This window comes from Nerophis lumbriciformis, linkage group LG18 (assembly GCF_033978685.3).
Source record: "Nerophis lumbriciformis linkage group LG18, RoL_Nlum_v2.1, whole genome shotgun sequence".
Classification (NCBI taxonomy): Eukaryota; Metazoa; Chordata; class Actinopteri; order Syngnathiformes; family Syngnathidae; genus Nerophis; species Nerophis lumbriciformis.
The window spans coordinates 24,957,114-24,975,501 of NC_084565.2; the positions used below are offsets into that span (position 1 = coordinate 24,957,114).

Below are 18,388 nucleotides of genomic sequence, written 5' to 3' on the forward strand. Positions count from 1 at the left end.
GTCCCAGTTGTTCAACCGCAAAGGCTCCTCACTCGGACATTATGCCGGTAGGTTATTTTCGGCACGACCTGCATGCAATGAATAAATAAATGTACACCAGCTCTTATACGCACTTAACATTTCGGGTACTTGAAAAATGACCAGAGAGTCATTAAAGACGATGGTTCACCCATTTGCAGAACCTGTGGCTAAAGGTTCTAATACGTCAAATATGGTGAAGCGTTACACGTCAAAGTCAAGGTAAGGCATAATAACTGGGTTAAAATATGTTAGTGGCAAGTTACTTAATGAAGAATTGAGTTAAGTATAATGTTGTCACTTAAAATAAGTAGCTTAGCGTTGAGTCAGTTCGGTGTAAACAAACAGGGACAGGTACTCCTGTCAAGGGTTTCATTTAACATTACAGATTGCTTCTTCCTGTCTGAGTTGAATAAACTTCAGGAATTGTAAGTTAGTAGAGCAAGTGTAAAATAATAACATAACATTAAGTGCTTGTAGAATAACAACGCCATACCAAGGAACTTAATTATGTGCGTTACAGTTTACACATCATAAAATAGATGATTAAAAATGAATAACTTGACATGGACGACAGTTGACAATAACACTTGGGTTTATTACCCACATGAGTAACATTTTCCACTAGGGAGATCAATAAAGTTAACTAGAGATGTTCGATAATATCGACCTGCCGATATTATCGGCCGATAAATGCTTTAAAATGTAATAATTGAAATTATCGGTATCAGTTTCAACCTCCCGATTTTCCCGGGAGACTCCCGAATTTCAGTGCCCCTCCCGAATATCCCCCGGGGCAACCATTCTCCCGATTTCCACCCGGACAAAATGATTGGGGGCGTGCCTTAAAGGCACTGCCTTTAGCGTCCTCTACAACCTGTCGTCACGCCCGCTTTTCCTCCATACAAACAGCGGGTTTTTTTACACACGTATAAGCGAATGCAAACGCATACTTGATCAACAGCCATACAGGTCACACTGAGGGTGGCCGTCTAAACAACTTTAACACTGTTACAAATATGCGCCACACTGTGAACCCACACCAAACAAGAATGACAAACACATTTCGGGAGAACATCCGCACCGTAACACAACAGAACAAATACCCAGAACCCCTTGCAGCACTAACTCATCCGGGACGCTACAATATACACCCCGAGCTACCACCAATAATAAATATGGCAGTGCCATGTTGGCATATTTTTCCATAACTGGAGTTGAAGTTGTTCTCTTAGTTTGGAAAACCATGTTTTTGATTGATTGATTGATTGAAACTTGTATTAGTAGATTGCACAGTACAGTACATATTCCGTACAATTGACCACTAAATGGTAAGTTTTTCAACTTGTTTAAGTCGGGGTCCACGTTAATCAATTCATGGTACAGTTACATTGTTTAATGCCTCCAGCGGGGCATCACAACAAAATTAGGCATAATAATGTGTTAATTCCACGACTGTATATATCGGTATCGGTAATTAAGAGTTGGACAATATCAGAATATTGGATATCGGCAAAAAAGCCATTATCGGACATCTCTAAAGTTAACCTTAGTCTCACATTAACACAATTAATAATTTGTAGTAACATAATTATTATTTTGTACTCGTATTATAATGTTATCATTTGATTATTCTTATTTCCAACATTAATAAATACCACATCAAAAGCTCTAAGGACTGTCTATGATTATAAATATATATATATACAGTACAGGTCAAACGTTTGGACACCACTTCTCATTTCAATGGGTTTTCTTTATTTTCATGACTATTCACATTGTAGATTGTCACTGAAGGCACCAAAACTATGACTGTCAAGTAAAACCCATTTCAGGTGACTACCTCTTTAAGCTCATGCAGAGAATGCCAAGAGTGTGCGAAAAAGTAATCAGCAAAGGATGGCTATTTTAAAGAAAGTAGAATATAAAACATGTTTTCAGTTCTTTCACCTTTTTTTGTTAAGTACATAACTCCACATGTGTTTATTTATAGTTTTGATGCCTTCAGTGACAATCTACAATGTAAATAGTCACGAAAATGAAGAAAACACATTGAATGAGGTGTGTCCAAACTTTTGGCCTGTACTGTATATATTTATATATATATATATATATATATATATATGTTCTTTATTATAATTTCTATAATCGTACAGTCAAAATCTATAATTGTTGCGTCCCTACACGACACACGGCCTTCTGACGACGTCATTGACTAGGCCAGTGGTCCTCAAACCTTTTTCACCAAGTACCACTTCGGAAAAAAACTTGGCTCTTTAAGTACCACCATAATGACCAACACAAAAATACAGTAGCGTAGTAGGCCGAAGTATTCATCAAAAACAAGGCAGAGGTGTTATTTTTAAGTATATTTTTTCGCCGCAGTAGTATTAAACACAGTTTAAACAGTAACACTGTGTTTGAATATAGGAAAACATAACTTTGTACTTTAATCAAGTGACTCTTTGGTGTACCACTACAAGGAGCTCGCGTACCACAAGTGGTACACGTACCATAGTTTGACAATCCACTGGACGAGATGTTTACCTTCTTGTGTAGTGACGACCGCTGCATTCAGATGTTTTTTGGTGCTGGAACTAATAGGCTTGTTGGTATACCGGTATTACGAGTTATATTGGTATATTTTAGAAAGAGGTATGTATTTGAGACAATACCGCCATACTGATATATAATATCTTTTGATGCTCCCTTTGGCGAGCAGCAAGGTTCTGGTGTCGCTACCACGCATTGGAGACACCGACCCTCTGCCACATTCACCTTCTCGCACACCCGACGTGCCCGCACTGGTGCTCCGTAGCAATTATAGCTCAGCTGAAAACCTCGCTGACGTCATTTGGCAACAGAAACTGCCTTTTAAAAGGCACAGACACGCATGCACACGCTGCTCTTATTATGAAATGTCTCTTAACTGCATAAGGCATACCGTATTTCCCGGACCATAGGGCGCACAATGGTCTATTTTCGATCTTTTTTCATATATAAGGCGCACCGGATTATAAGGCGCATTAAAGGAGTCATATTATTTAAAAAAATGTTCTAAATGTAAAACACTTCCTTGTGGTCCACATAACATGTAATGGTGGTTCTTTGGTCAAAATGTTGCATAGATGATGTTTTACAGATCATCTTCAAGCCGCTTTCTGACAATCACTTCTGGGTGCGCCGTTTTGTGGGCGGTCTTATTTACGTGGCTCACCTTCGGCAGCGTCTTCTCCCCGTCACCTTTGTTGTAGCGGTGTAGCGTGCAAGGACGGGAGTGGAAGAAGTGTCAAAAGATGGAGCTAACTGTTTTAATGACATTCAGACTTTACTTCAATCAATAACGGAGCAGCATCTCCTCATCCGGAAACATCAACAAGGCCGAAATGTGTCCCGTAAAAAACTGTCCGACACTCTCTAATAACTAAAGTTCCTCGGGTGAATAATGTAAACTCACTACACCGGTATGTTTTATCGCTTTCATGGGGAGTTTACTGACAGATATAAGTAAGAACTTTACACTACTTTATATTAGAAATGACAACAGCGGAGGATGAATGTCCCATAACAAGAAGGTAGAGAAAAAGAAGAAGCTTATCTACTACGGTGTCGGCATGGACTCCAAAGGCGGACGCGAACAATTTTTCAGGATTTATGCAGATCCCAAATACAGATCAGCAGGTACCAGAAGGTAAGAAAAGTTGCTTTTGCATAACATTGCAAAACAAAACGCAAGATAATATGTCTTACCTTGTACACACACACCATAATAATACTTGTATGTTTAATGTGCCGACAATCCATCAAGCGGTGCGGCTTCATAGCTTACCAAAGTCGTACAAAAACATTTTGATAGATTTTTGAACGCCGTGTGTAATGTTCTATATTTTCAATGGAACATATAAAATGTTGGTGTTGTTTACTTGAGTCATATTGCCATCATAGTGCAGTGTACACGTATCTCATATGTTTGACTGCCATCTACTGGTCACACTTATCATTAAACCATGTACCTAATAAAATTGCTTCGAGGTCGGTAAGCAAAACCAGAATTATTCCGTACATTAGGCGCACCGGTTATAAGGCGCACTGTCGAGTTTTGAGGGAACACATTTTTTTAAGTGCGCCTTATAGTCCGGAAAATACGGTAATTAAATGACTTTTTTGTTTAAGTAACGAGTACTTATAATTAATTAAAAGTAATTTTCAGAACAGTTGTAATAACAGCACTTGTCACGACTTGGTCCTTGGGGTTTGTTTTCCCGGAAGGCAACGGAAAGTTGGCACGGGCAAGACGGGAATATGAGTACATGATTTTATTTAACACTATCAAAAAAAGAACAAACGAAAGGCGCGCACAATGGCGGAGGTACAAAACTTGGCTAATGAAAACAAAAGACTTGCACAAAGGCAAAAAAACTATAAAAATTAAACAAAAACTTACTTGGCATGGGACTGTGAACAAGGCATGAAGCAGAGTGATGATAACGTGTGATGTTGACAGGCAGACTAACTGAAAACAATGGACTTAAATACTACAGACATGATTGACAACAGGTGTGTGAGACCGAACGTGAAAACAGGTGCAACTAATCGGTCGTCATGGTGACAAAACAAGAGTGCACAAATAGTCCAAAACAAAACCGAACATAACTAAAACAAAACATGATCACACAGACATGATAGCACTGTGGTGTTGAGTTGAAACTAAACAATTTGCGTGTTTTGTTTAAAATACTTATATATATCGTGTACTAGGGTTGTACGGTACACCGGTACTAATAAATAAAAAACGGTACTATATTGCTTCTAAAAATACCAGTACTTTTTTGTGTTTACAGACGTATTCACATCGTGACATTGCTGGTTTTACGGGCAGAGGAGCATGTTCGGCAACGTACAGGCACAGTGTATTTTGAAGCAGACACATGAGGAGACAGAAAACGGAGAATGGACGCATTTTGGCTTAAAAACCAGAGAGGTCCTCGAGGTGCTTCAAAACATAGCTAGCTAGCTAGCGGCTAACATCCATCCGCAGTCGACAGTGTTTTATCTACTTCTAAATCACTAGTCATCACCTCCATGGCAACAAATAAACTACATTTCTTAAAAGTCTAAGCTAAACATGCTTCACTATACACCGTAGGAGGATACAATAGCTCACCGCTAACAGGCTAGCGCGCCTTGGGTAAAACGGAATCCATCCTATTTGGGTCCCACATCAACCTTAAGAAAGTCAATGACTTCACTATAAAAGTGGGTGACATTGTTATCACCAGGAAAGATGAGGTCACCTATGTAGGTTCCATTCTAGAGGCTAATCTTTCCTGTGATAAAATGGCAACCAAGGTAATCAAAAAGGTCAACCAACGAACAAGATTTCTCTACAGAATCTCCTCTCTGGTCAACAAAAGCACCATGAAGATTCTAGCGGGAACTCTCGTTCAACCCTTTTTCGATTACGCATGCTCCTCCTGGTACCCTAGCACCTCCAAATCCCTCAAATCTAGACTCCAAACATCCCAGAACAAGCTAGTCAGATTACTTCTAGACCTCCACCCCAGATCCCACCTCACTCCTACCCACTTCTCCAAAGTGGGCTGGCTCAGGGTGGAGGACAGAGTAAAACAACTTGCACTGAGCCCAGTCTATAAAATCCGCTACACCTCCCTGATACCGAAGTACATGTCAAACTACTTCCTTAACGTAAATGACCGCCATAACCACAACACCAGGGGGAGCTCCACTAACCACGTTAAACCCAGATTCCGATCTAACAAAGGTCTTAACTCATTCTCCTTCTATGCCACATTAATATGGAATGCATTCCCAACAGGTGTAAAAGAAAGGGCATCTCTATCCTCCTTCAAAACCGCACTAAAAGAACACCTCCAGGCAACTACAACCCTAAACTAACACCCTCCCTTCCACATAATACCTCTTTGGATTGTAAATAATCAAATGTAAACAATCAAATGTAGACACTTTTTCATATACTTTCTGATCTCTCTCTCTCGATGTCCACTACTTGCTGTACATATCCTACCAAGTCAGTCCTACACTGTTTCAATATCCATTTCTCTGATGATGCAATTGTTGATACTGATTGTTCATGACTGAAGTGTTGATACCAAACAAACCTAACCCCCCATATCCCACACCCCGGATTGTAAATAATGTAAATACTTAAATGTATATACTCTGATGATTATCTTGTGTGATGACTGTATAGTATATATTTGATAGTATATATCTGCATCATGTATCAATTTAAGTGGACCCCGACTTAAACAAGTTGAAAAACGTATTCGGGTGTTACCATTTAGTGGTCAATTGTACGGAATATGCACTTCGCTGTGCAACCTACTAATAAAAGTTTCAATCAACCAATCAATGTAAACAAATGCCATGGGTGGGTCTACACAGACATTGACTGTAACAATACCAAGAGCCGTTTCGATACTACAATGATTACATAACATTTTAATAATCATAAAATCTATTGTCATTTTTTATTATTTATAAAACCATAAAATATTGTACCTGGACACAGGGTAATTTTAGTTATGGCCAATGTACGATCCTGTAAATACTTGATATTGGATTCACACCCAAATTTGTGGTATCACCCAAAACTTATGTAAAGTATCCAAACAACAGAAGAATAAGTGATTATTACAATTTAACAGAAGTTTGGATAGAACATGTTAAGCGAAAAGTAAGCAGATATTATCATGAAATGAACAAGTAGATTAATAATCCATTTTCTACAGTTTGTCCTTCATAATTTTGACGGAATAATAAAATGAGAAATGACACAATATGTTACTGCATATGTCAGCAGCCAAATTAGGAGCCTTTGTTTGCTTACTTACTACTACAATAGAAGTTGTCTCGTATCTTCACTATCTTGCTGAGTGACAAAATTGTTATTTGATTCCAATAAGAAACGCATTGATATTAAAATTAAGCCAATAATGACATTTTGTAAGGTAAGGTCTATTCAGGTGTACTGGAGAGGAGGCTACGCCGGGTAGTCGAACCTCGGATTCAGGAGGAACAGTGGGGTTTTCGTCCTGGTCGTGGAACTGTGGAGTAGCTCTATACTCTTGGCAGGGTCCTTGAGGGTGCATGGGAGTTTGCCCAACCAGTCTACATGTGCTTTGTGGACTTGGAGAAGGCATTCGACCGTGTACCCCGGGAAGTCCTGTGGGGAGTGCTCAGAGAGTATGGGGTAACGGACTGTTTTATTGTGGCGGTTCGCTCCCTGTATGATCAGTGCCAGAGCTTGGTCCGCATTGCCGGTAGTAAGTTGGACACGTTTCCAGTGAGGGTTGGACTCCGCCAAGGCTGCCCTTTGTCACCGATTCTGTTCATAACCTTTGTGGACAGAATTTCTAGGCGCAGTCAGGGCGTTGAGGGTATCTGGTTTGGTGGCTGCAGGATTAGGTCTCTGCTTTTTGCAGATGATGTGGTCCTGATGGCTTCATCTGGCCAGGATCTTCAGCTCTCACTGGATCGGTTCGCAGCCGAGTGTGAAGCGACTGGGATGGGAATCAGCACCTCCAAGTCCGAGTCCATGGTTCTCGCCCGGAAAAGGGTGGAGTGCCATCTCCGGGTTGGGGAGGAGATCTTGCCCCAAGTGGAGTAGTTCAAGTACCTCGGAGTCTTGTTCACGAGTGAGGAAAGAGTGGATCGTGAGATCAACAAGCGGATCGGTGCGGCGTCTTCAGTAATGCGGACACTATCGATCCGTTGTGGTGAAGAAGGAGCTGAGCCGGAAGGCAAAGCTCTCAATTTACCGGTCGATCTACGTTCCCATCCTCACCTATGGTCATGAGCTTTGGGTCATGACCGAAAGGACAAGATCACGGGTACAAGCGGCCGAAATGAGTTTCCTCCACCGGGTGGCGGGGCTCTCTCTTAGAGATAGGGTGAGAAGCTCTGTCATCCGGGGGGAGCTCAAAGTAAAGCCGCTGCTCCTCCACATCGAGAGGAACCAGATGAGGTGGTTCGGGCATCTGGTCAGGATGCCACCCGAACGCCTCCCTAGGGAGGTGTTTAGGTCACGCCCGACCGGTAAGAGGCCACGGGGAAGACCCAGGACATGTTGGGAAGACTATATATCCCGACTGGCCTGGGAACGCCTCGGGATCCCCCGGTAGGAGCTGGACGAAGTGGCTGTGGAGAGGGAAGTCTGGGCTTCCCTGCTTAGGCTGCTGCCCCTGCGACCCGACCTCGGATAAGCGGAAGAAGATGGATGGATGGATGGATGACATTTTGTGTTGTCCCCTTTATTTTGAAAAGTATTGAAATACCTTTTGGTACCAGTAACAAAATATTGGTATCTGGAAACCCTATTGTGTACTGTATTGCCATTCAGCCTAAACATACTGTGATATACTTTTTGGTCCATATCGCCCGGCCCTAAACTAATTAAGCATTCAGTAATTCCATAATTATGTAACAAATAATTGTTTTCCAGAATCCCTCCGAGGTGCCAAGGTCTTGGTGACCGGCGCTAGCACTGGTATTGGCGAACAAATGGCGTATCACTACGCCACCTTCGGGGCCCAGATTGTCATCACAGCCAGGAGGGAAAAACTCTTACAGCAGGTAAGTTCAAAAGGTGATCTTTGAAATCAAAACAACTCTCATGGTGGACTCTCATCCTGGCGTCAAGGTGGTGGAAAAGTGTTTGCGCTTAGGAGCCCAGAAGGCCTTGTACATTGCAGCGGACATGTCCAGTGACGCAGACCCAGAGAGGGTCGTAGAGTTTGCTGTGGAGCAGTTGGGAGGTCTGGACTACCTCGTTCTCAACCACATCGGCCCGAGCCCCTTCAGCATGTGGCAGGGAGATGTAGAGCACCTCGGGTGGCTGATGAAGGTAATGACGTGTTTAGCTATAAAGCTTATAATTATTTTGCCTTGGGGGCCAAATTTAGAGAAAAAAATATGTCTGGGGGCCGGTATATCTATTTTTAGGAACACTAATACAAAACCTCACAATAATGTCTGATTGAATGCTAAAAACGTTATGACAGACCGCCTTAAAAACACAATGGAATTTTCATTTTTTTTACTGAATGAGACACCCACAATGTACATGAAAATAAAGAATGTGGGATTTACAATATTAAGTATGAACGATAAAACACTGAATATTGACAACATATGAACATCACACACCCTCTCGATCGATATATTTTACAATCAAGCAAAACGCAACAAAAATGCAACAAACAAAGCAAAACCCCCACCTACAATCTGATACATCTCATATATCACTAAGCTTTAGAACTTTACTGTAAAAATCTCCTTCCGCGTCTGTCCCTGACACCCGCATTTCAGGCTGGAAACACTCTGTGGAAACGCTCCCCGCCCACATTGCTTGGTGCCTCGTCTGAGCTGCTGTGACTTAGATTACCATAGTAACTCGTACAAACCCCGTTTCCATATGAGTTGGGAAATTGTGTTAGATGTAAATATAAACGGAATACAATGATTTGCAAATCCTTTTCAACCCATATGCAGTTGAATATGCTACAAAGACAACATATTTGATGTTCAAACTGAAAAACTTTTTTTTTGTGCAAATAATCATTAACTTTAGAATTTGATGCCAGCAACACGTGACAAAGAAGTTGGGAAAGGTGGCAATAAATACTGATAAAGTTGAGGAATGCTCATCAAACACTTATTTGGAACATCCCACAGGTGTGCAGGCTAATTTGGAAAAGGTGGGTGCCATGATTGGGTATAAAAGTAGATTCCATGAAATGCTCAGTCATTCACAAACAAGGATGGGGCGAGGGTCACCGCTTTGTCAACAAATGCGTGAGCAAATTGTTGAACAGTTTAAGAAAAACCTTTCTCAACCAGCTATTGCAAGGAATTTAGGGATTTCACCATCTACGGTCCGTAATATCATCAAAGGGTTCAGAGAATCTGGAGAAATCACTGCACGTAAGCAGCTAAGCCCGTGACCTTCGATCCTTCAGGCTGTACTGCATCAACAAACGACATCAGTGTGTAAAGGATATCACTACATGGGCTCAGGAACACTTCAGAAACCCACTGTCAGTAACTACAGTTGGTCGCTACATCTGTAAGTGCAAGTTAAAACTCTCCTATGCAAGGCGAAAACAGTTTATCAACAACACCCAGAAACGCCGTCGGCTTTGCTGGGCCTTAGCTTATCTAAGATGGACTCATACAAAGTGGAAAAGTGTTCTGTGGTCTGACGAGTCCACATTTCAAATTGTTTTTAGAAACTGTGGACGTCGTGTCCTCCGGACCAAAGAGGAAAAGAACCATCCGGATTGTTCTAGGCGCAAAGGTGAAAAGCCAGCATCTGTGATGGTACGGGGGTGTATTAGCGCCCAAGGCATGGGTAACTTACACATCTGTGAAGGCGCTATTAATGCTGAAAGGTACAAACAGGTTTTGGAGCAACATATGTTGCCATCCAAGCAACGTTACCATGGACGCCCCTGCTTATTTCAGCAAGACAATGCCAAGCCACGTGTTACATCAACGTGGCTTCATAGTAAAAGAGTGCGGGTACTAGACTGGCCTGCCTGTAGTCCAGACCTGTCTCCCATTGAAAATGTGTGGCGCATTATGAAGCCTAAAATACCACAATGGAGACCCCCGGACTGTTGAACAACTTAAGCTGTACATCAAGCAAGAATGGGAAATATATCCACCTGAGAAGCTTAAAAAATGTGTCTCCTCAGTTCCCAATTGTTTACTGAGTATTATTAAAAGGAAAGGCCATGTAACACAGTGGTGAACATGCCCTTTCCCAACTACTTTGGCACGTGTTGCAGCCATGAAATTCTAAGTTAATTATTATTTGCAAAAAAACAACAAAGTTTATGAGTTTGAACATCAAATATCTTGTCTTTGTAGTGCATTCAATTGAATATGGGTTGAAAAGGATTTGCAAATCATTGTATTCCGTTTATATTTACATCTTACACAATTTCCCAACTCATATGGAAACGGGGTTTGTATATCATGCAAAAGCGCAGACTCCAACCATTAAAATACTTTGTATAGTTCAAGACTTACGGTCATTTGAAAACATTACTGCACATCATAATGGTGGCTACAGTTTCCATCTTAAAGATCTAAAAACATTTTTTTGAGAATGTCCGGCGGGCCAGATTGAAAAGCTTAACGGGCCTTAATTTGCCCAGGTCTGGCTTATATGTTACTACGCTAAGGTTGTGATAACTAGGTCCTTGTTCAGAGAGGACGGCAAACACATTGGACTGTTCCACTTCTGATACTTTTTCCCGTGTCCGGATCTTTATCCAGATCTTCACCACAATTATAATTGCTTCTTTCTTGGCCCATGAAGCACCACTCTGCAAAGTTCCATAAAAAACGGTAATGCGTAATCCAGCGAGCTGTAGTATTTTGTAACCCCAGATTTACAAGCAGAACAGAAGACCTGCCATTCATCTATCTGTGCCTTTAATCAGAATACCCAGATTATTCCGCAAAGGTGTGTGCTTTCACACAGCAAGACAACATCCTGAAACCAGATATAAAATATAAAATACCGGCTGGACAACACAACAGGGTCAAATCGCTGTGACCCTAGAATTCCCCTACACAGAGGACGGCGGTCTTGATATTGCTCTGAAACTACACCAGATGGTGGATAATGACTATGAGGCTGTTTAGTTACTCCATTCCAGTGCCTTTTACACAAAGCAGCAACAAAGAAAAACGATTAAAAAATATGGACACGCTTCTATTACGGCTCTGATGCTACACCCACGAAGAAAATGTGCCTGATTGACACCATCTTGATTGTCAGTGCCGTTTATGCGCAAGAATAACCCAAGAAAAAATGTAAACAAAAATACGGTAGGATGGCTTTGTTCTACTTTACTATTATTTTTAATAAATACAGTTATTATTATTAATATAAATGATAAAAAAATAAATGTTATTTTGTCACTATTCTATTATATATCATTTTCAATTAAATACAAATTCTGATATTTTTTGTAATATATACAAAATATTACTATTCTACTATACTGTTTACTGTTTGACCGTGTCAAAATGAATGCTGTAAATAAGTCAATTTAAACAACAAAGATAAGACTTTAGCACAGTAGGGCTTGGCGATAAGGCCTTTTTTTAATATCGCGATATTTTAAGGCCATATCGCGATACACGATATATATCTCGATATTTTGCCTTAGCCTTGAATGAACACTTGATGCATATAATCACAGCAGTATGATGATTCTATGTGTCTACATTAAAACTAGAGATGTCTGATAATATCGGCCAATAAATGCGTTAAAATGTAATATCGTAAATTATCGGTATCAGTTTTTTTATTATCGGTATCATTTTTGTTTTTAATTTTTTTATTAAATCAACATAAAAAACACAAGATACACTTACAATTAGTGCACCAACCCAAAAAACCTCCCTCCCCCATTTACACTCATTCACACTCATTCACACAAAAGGGTTGTTTCTTTCTGTTATTAATATTCTGGTTCCTACATTATATATCAATATATATCAATACAGTCTGCAAGGGATACAGTCCGTAAGCACACATGATTGTGCGTGCTATTGGTCCACTAATAGTACTAACCTTTAACAGTTAATTTGACTCATTTTCATTAATTACTAGTTTCTATGTAACTGTTTTTATATTGTTTTACTTTCTTTTTTATTCAAGAAAATGTTTTTAATTTTTTTATCTTATTAATTTTTTTTAAAAGTACCTTATCTTCACCATACCTGGTTGTCCAAATTAGGCATAATAATGTGTTATTTCCACGACTGCATATATCGGTTGATATCGGTATCGGTAATTAATGAATTGGACAATATCGGGATATCGGCAAAAGCCATTATCGGACATCCCTAATTAAAACAGTCTTCTTCATACTGCATTAATATATGCTACTTTAAAACTTTCATGCAGAGAAGGAAATCACAACTAAAAAAAAAAATCACACATTTTTTTCATACGGTGTTGATCTGGAAATGTTTGCCTCGGCATTTTGATGGTGTGGGCGTGTGGCACCGAACGGAGATGTTGACATGCGGAGTAAGCACTCTTCATTCTCTAGCAGGTGACTTTTCAAATGATGCTACATATTAGCAGTAATGCTACTTTTTATAGCAACGCTTTTGCCCCACACTTGACAAATTACGGTTGTCTTTTCGACATATTCCCACTTGAAGCCAAACTACCGCCAGACGATGGTTTACATTTGGTACATCTGAGACATCGTCTGTTTATGTCCTTTCACGAAGGTCAACTTCCTGAGTTACGCTCAGATGGCCTGGAAAGGTCTCCCTACCCTTGAGCAAAATAAAGGCGCACTAGTGGTGGTTTCATCCTTACTAGGTAAGTAACCGCGTGGTTGTTGTTTCACATTGAGTAATAATAAGACTTGTTGTCGTTGACCCCTCACAGGCAAGATGGCCAGTCCCTTTGTGGCTCCTTACACCTCAACCAAATTTGCGTTGAACGGCTTCTTTGGGGGCCTTCGCCATGAGTTGGCCCTGAAGAACAGCAATGTGTCCGTCTCCATATGCACGCTGGGCCTCATTGACACCGACTCGGCCATGGAGAAAGTCAAGTGAGTCCACAGTACAGGTCACCATGACCGATACATCTCTATTGCGCAATACTTTGGAACACATCCAGCTGTGGAGTTTATATAACTGATAGCATGACCTGTTTGCACCTCATTACTAATGACCAAGATAGAGAGTCTTTGGCTCGAGTTACAGGTAACCGCAAATATTCAATACCCATGTTCCTAATATTTATTTCTAATATTTATTGTTACTTTTACTAATGAATCCGTAGAGACCAGCAAAGCCATTTTTTACATTCATACAGAAATATGTCAAGAGGCGTATAAATAAAAGCATATCAACAAATAGAGTAGACGGAAGGTACAGCAGCATACACATGCAAAGAAAACAACTTTTTCGACACAGATTTTCCTTCTGAAGACCAAAAAGAATACTTTCATCATAGTATTCATAACTACAGTGCCTCTGGAACGTATATACAGCAATTCCCTTTTCCCACATGTTGTTATGTTGCAGCATTATTCCAAAAATTGAATAAATTCATTTTGTCCTCAAAATTCTACACACATCAATCAATCAAAGTTTACTTATATAGCCCTAAATCACAAGTGTCTCAAAGGGGCTGCACAAGCCACAATGGCATCCTCGGCTCAGATCCCACATCAGGGCAAGGAAAAACTCAACCCAATGGGCTACAATGAGAAACCTTGGAATGGACCGCAGATGTGGGGACCCCCACCCCTGTGTGCAATGGACGTCGAGTGGATCTAGTTAATAGTGTGAGAGTCCAGTCCATAGTGTATCTAGCATAATAGTGTGAGAGTCCAGTCCATAGTGGATCTAGCATAATAGTGTGAGAGTCCAGTCCATAGTGGATCTAGCATAATAGTGTGAGAGTCCAGTCCATAGTGGATCTAGCATAATAGTGTGAGAGTCCAGTCCATAGTGGATCTAGCATAATAGTGTGAGAGTCCAGTCCATAGTGGATCTAGCATAGTAGTGTGAGAGTCCAGTCCATAGTGGATCTAGCATAATAGTGTGAGAGTCCAGTCCATAGTGGGGCCAGCAGGAGATCATCTTGAGTGGAGCGCAGAGACGTCCCCAACTGATGCACAGATGAGTGGTCCACCCCAGGTCCCGACTTTGAACAGCTAGAGCAACATCTGTGGTCATCTAATCTGTGCCCCCCTCTCCGCAGAGCAGAAAAGAGACGGCAGATCAACTGGTCTAAAAGGGGGGTCTATTTAAAGGCTAGAGTATACAAATGAGTTTTAAGATGGGAATTAAATGTTTCTACTGAGGTAGCATCTCTAACTATTCCTGTTTTTGTGCACCCTTGTTTGTCTTAGTTTCCATTGCGACCTATTAGTTTCACCTGCCTTTGGTGTTCGGGACATGCACTTGCTCTAATCAAGAGACCAGTATTCAAGCCTATCTTTGCCTGTCAGTCGGCCTGGCGTCATTGCTTGTTTCATGCTTAGTTCATGCTGCTCGTTTTCATGTCCAATCCCAAGTTTTTGCTAGTTGTTCGATTCATGCCGTGTCCACGTAAGTGTTAGTCGTTTCATGCCACAGTAAGTCTTGTTTGTTCCATGCCATAGTCCATGTTAAAAGGGAACATTATCACAATTTCAGAAGGGTTAAAACCATTAAAAATCAGTTCCCAGTGGCTTTTTATATTTTTCGAAGTTTTTTTCAAAATTTTACCCATCACGCAATATCCCTAAAAAAAGCTTCAAAGTGCCTGATTTTAACCATCGTTATAAACACCCGTCCATTTACCTGTGACGTCACACAGTGATGCCAACACAAACAAAGAACAGCAAGATATAGCGACATTAGCTCGGATTCAGACTCGGATTTCAGCGGCTTAAGCGATTCAACAGATTACGAATGTATTGAAACGGATGGTTGTAGTGTGGAGGCAGGTAGCGAAAACGAAATTGAAGAAGAAACTGAAGCTATTGAGCCATATCGGTTTGAACCGTATGCAAGCGAAACCAACGAAAACGACACGACAGCCAGCGACACGGGAGAAAGCGAGGACGAATTCAGCGATCGCCTTCTAACCAACGATTGGTATGTGTTTGTTTGGCATTAAAGGAAACTAACAACTATGAACTAGGTTTACAGCATATGAAATACATTTGGCAACAACATGCACTTTGAGAGTGCAGACAGCCCAATTTTCATCAATTAATATATTCTGTAGACATACCCTCATCCGCTGATCTGTCCAGTTTTGGAGTTGATGTCAGCAGGCCAAGGAAGCTAGGGTCGATATTCTTCTCTTGATCATCTTCGGTGGCATAAGGGACGGTGTGAGCCAAGACATCCAGGGGGTTTAGCTCGCTCGTCTGCGGGAACAAACTGCCGCCATTGCTAGCCGTGCTAGCGAGGTCCTTTGTCCCTGAATTGCTCACACACTCCGGCAGATTCAATGGGGGTCTGGCGGCAGATTTCTTTGACTTTATCGTTGGAAATGCATCTGCTTTGAGTGTCGCAGGATATCCACACATTCTTGCCATCTCTGTCGTAGCATAGCTTTCGTCGGTAAAGTGTGCGGAACAAACGTCCAATTTCTTGCCACTTTCGCATCTTTGGGCCACTGGTGCAACTTGAATCCGTCCCTGTTCGTGTTGTTACACCCTCCGACAACACACCGACGAGGCATGATGTTCCAAGGTACAGAAAACGGTCGAAAAAACGGAAAATAACAGAGCTGATTTGACTCTGTGTTTGCGACTTGTCCAGGGTGTACCCCGCCTTCCACCCGAATGCAGTTGGGATAGGCTCCAGCACCCCTCACAACCCCGAAAGGGATAAGCGGTAGAAAATGGATTGGATGGATGGATGTTTCAAAAATTTGCAAACATTTCTAAAAAAAATACTTTTTTTACATTATTAAGGGATATAGTGGCCCTGTGATGAGGTGGCGACTTGTCCAGGGTGTACACCGCCTTCCGCCCGAATGCAGCTGAGATAGGCTCTAGTGACCCCGAAAAGGACAAGCGGTAGAAAATGAATGGATGGATGTTTAAAAAATGTGCAAACATTTCTAAAAAAAATACTTTTTTTACATTATTAATGGATACAGTGGCCTTGCGATGAGGTGGCGACTTGTCCAGGGTGTACCCCGCCTTCCGCCCGAATGCAGCTGGGATAGGCTCCAGCACCCCCGCGACCCCAAAAGGTACAAGCGGTAGAAAATGGATGGGATGGATGGATGTTTAAAAAATGTGCAAACATTTCTAAAAAATACTTTTTTACATTATTAAGGGATATAGTGGCCCTGCTATGAGGTGGCGACTTGTCCAGGGTGTACACCGCCTTCCGCCCGAATGCAGCTGAGATAGGCTCCAGCAACCCCCACGTCCCCGAAAAGGACAAGCGATAGAAAATGGATGGGATGGATGGATGTTTCAAAAATTTGCAAAGATTTCTAAAACAAATACTTTTTTACTTTATTAAGGGATATAGTGGCCCTGTGATGAGGTGGTGACTTGTCCAGGTTGTACCCCGCCTTCCGCTCGAATGCAGCTGAGATAGGCTCCAGCAACCCCCCGCGTTCCCGAAAGGGATAAGCGGTAGAAAATGGATGGATGGATGTTTAAAAAATTTGCAAATATTTCTAAAAAATAAATGTTTTACATTATTAGGGGATATAGTGGCCCTGTGATGAGGTGGCGACTTGTCCAGAGTGTACCCCGCTTTCCGCCCGAATGCAGCTGAGATAGGCTCCAGCACCCCCCGCCACCCCGAAAGGGACAAGCGGTAGAAAATGGATGGGACGGATGGATGTTTAAAACATTTGCAAACATTTCTAAAAAATACTTTTTTACATTATTAAGGGATATAGTGGCCCTGTGATGAGGTGGCGACTTGTCCAGGGTGTACCCCGCCTTCCACCCGAATGCAGCTGAGATAGGCTCCAGCAACCCCCCGCGTTCCCGAAAAGGACAAGCGGTAGAAAATGGATGGGATGGACGGATGTTTCAAAAATTTGCAAACATTTCTAAAGAAATACTTTTTTACATTACTAAGGGATATAGTGGCCCTGCGATGAGGTGGCGACTTGTCCAGGGTGTACCCCACTTTCCGCTCGAATGCAGTTGGGATAGGCTCCAGCACCCCCCGCGTCCCCGAAAGGAATAAGCGGTAGAAAATGGATGGATAAAGAATATTGTATAGGGATGTCCGATAATGGCTTTTTGCCGATATCCGATATTCCGATATTGTCCAACTCTTTAATTACCGATACCGATATCAACCGATACCGATATCAACCGATATATGCAGTCGTGGAATTAACACATTATTATGCCTAATTTGGACAACCAGGTATGGTGAAGATAAGGTACTTTTTTTTAAAAATTAATAAAATAAGATAAATAAATTAAAAACATTTTCTTGAATAAAAAAGAAAGTAAAACAATATAAAAACAGTTACATAGAAACTAGTAATTAATGAAAATTAGTCAAATTAACTGTTATAGGGTTAGTACTATTAGTGGACCAGCAGCACGCACAATCATGTGTGCTTACGGACTGTATCCCTTGCAGACTGTATTGATATATATTGATATATAATGTAGGAACCAGAATATTAATAACAGAAAGAAACAACCCTTTTGTGTGAATGAGTGTAAATGGGGGAGGGAGGTTTTTTGGGTTGGTGCACAAATTGTAAGTGTATCTTGTGTTTTTTATGTTGATTTAATTAAAAACAAACAAAAAAAACAAAAAAAAAACGGATGGTTGTAGTGTGGAGGCA

The 18,388-nt window shown here is 41.2% G+C and overlaps 1 protein-coding gene across 1 annotated transcript in view; it reads left to right on the forward strand.

Moving 5' to 3' along the window:
• Positions 1–18,388, forward strand: part of hsd11b1la (hydroxysteroid (11-beta) dehydrogenase 1-like a) — a 30,498-nt gene that overhangs the window by 7,939 nt on the left and 4,171 nt on the right. The window contains exons 2-5 of the mRNA XM_061977897.1: positions 8,504–8,634; positions 8,702–8,905; positions 13,324–13,417; positions 13,487–13,652. Of these exons, the coding sequence (XP_061833881.1) occupies positions 8,504–8,634; positions 8,702–8,905; positions 13,324–13,417; positions 13,487–13,652 (595 nt within the window). The remainder of the gene's footprint in view (positions 1–8,503; positions 8,635–8,701; positions 8,906–13,323; positions 13,418–13,486; positions 13,653–18,388) is intronic.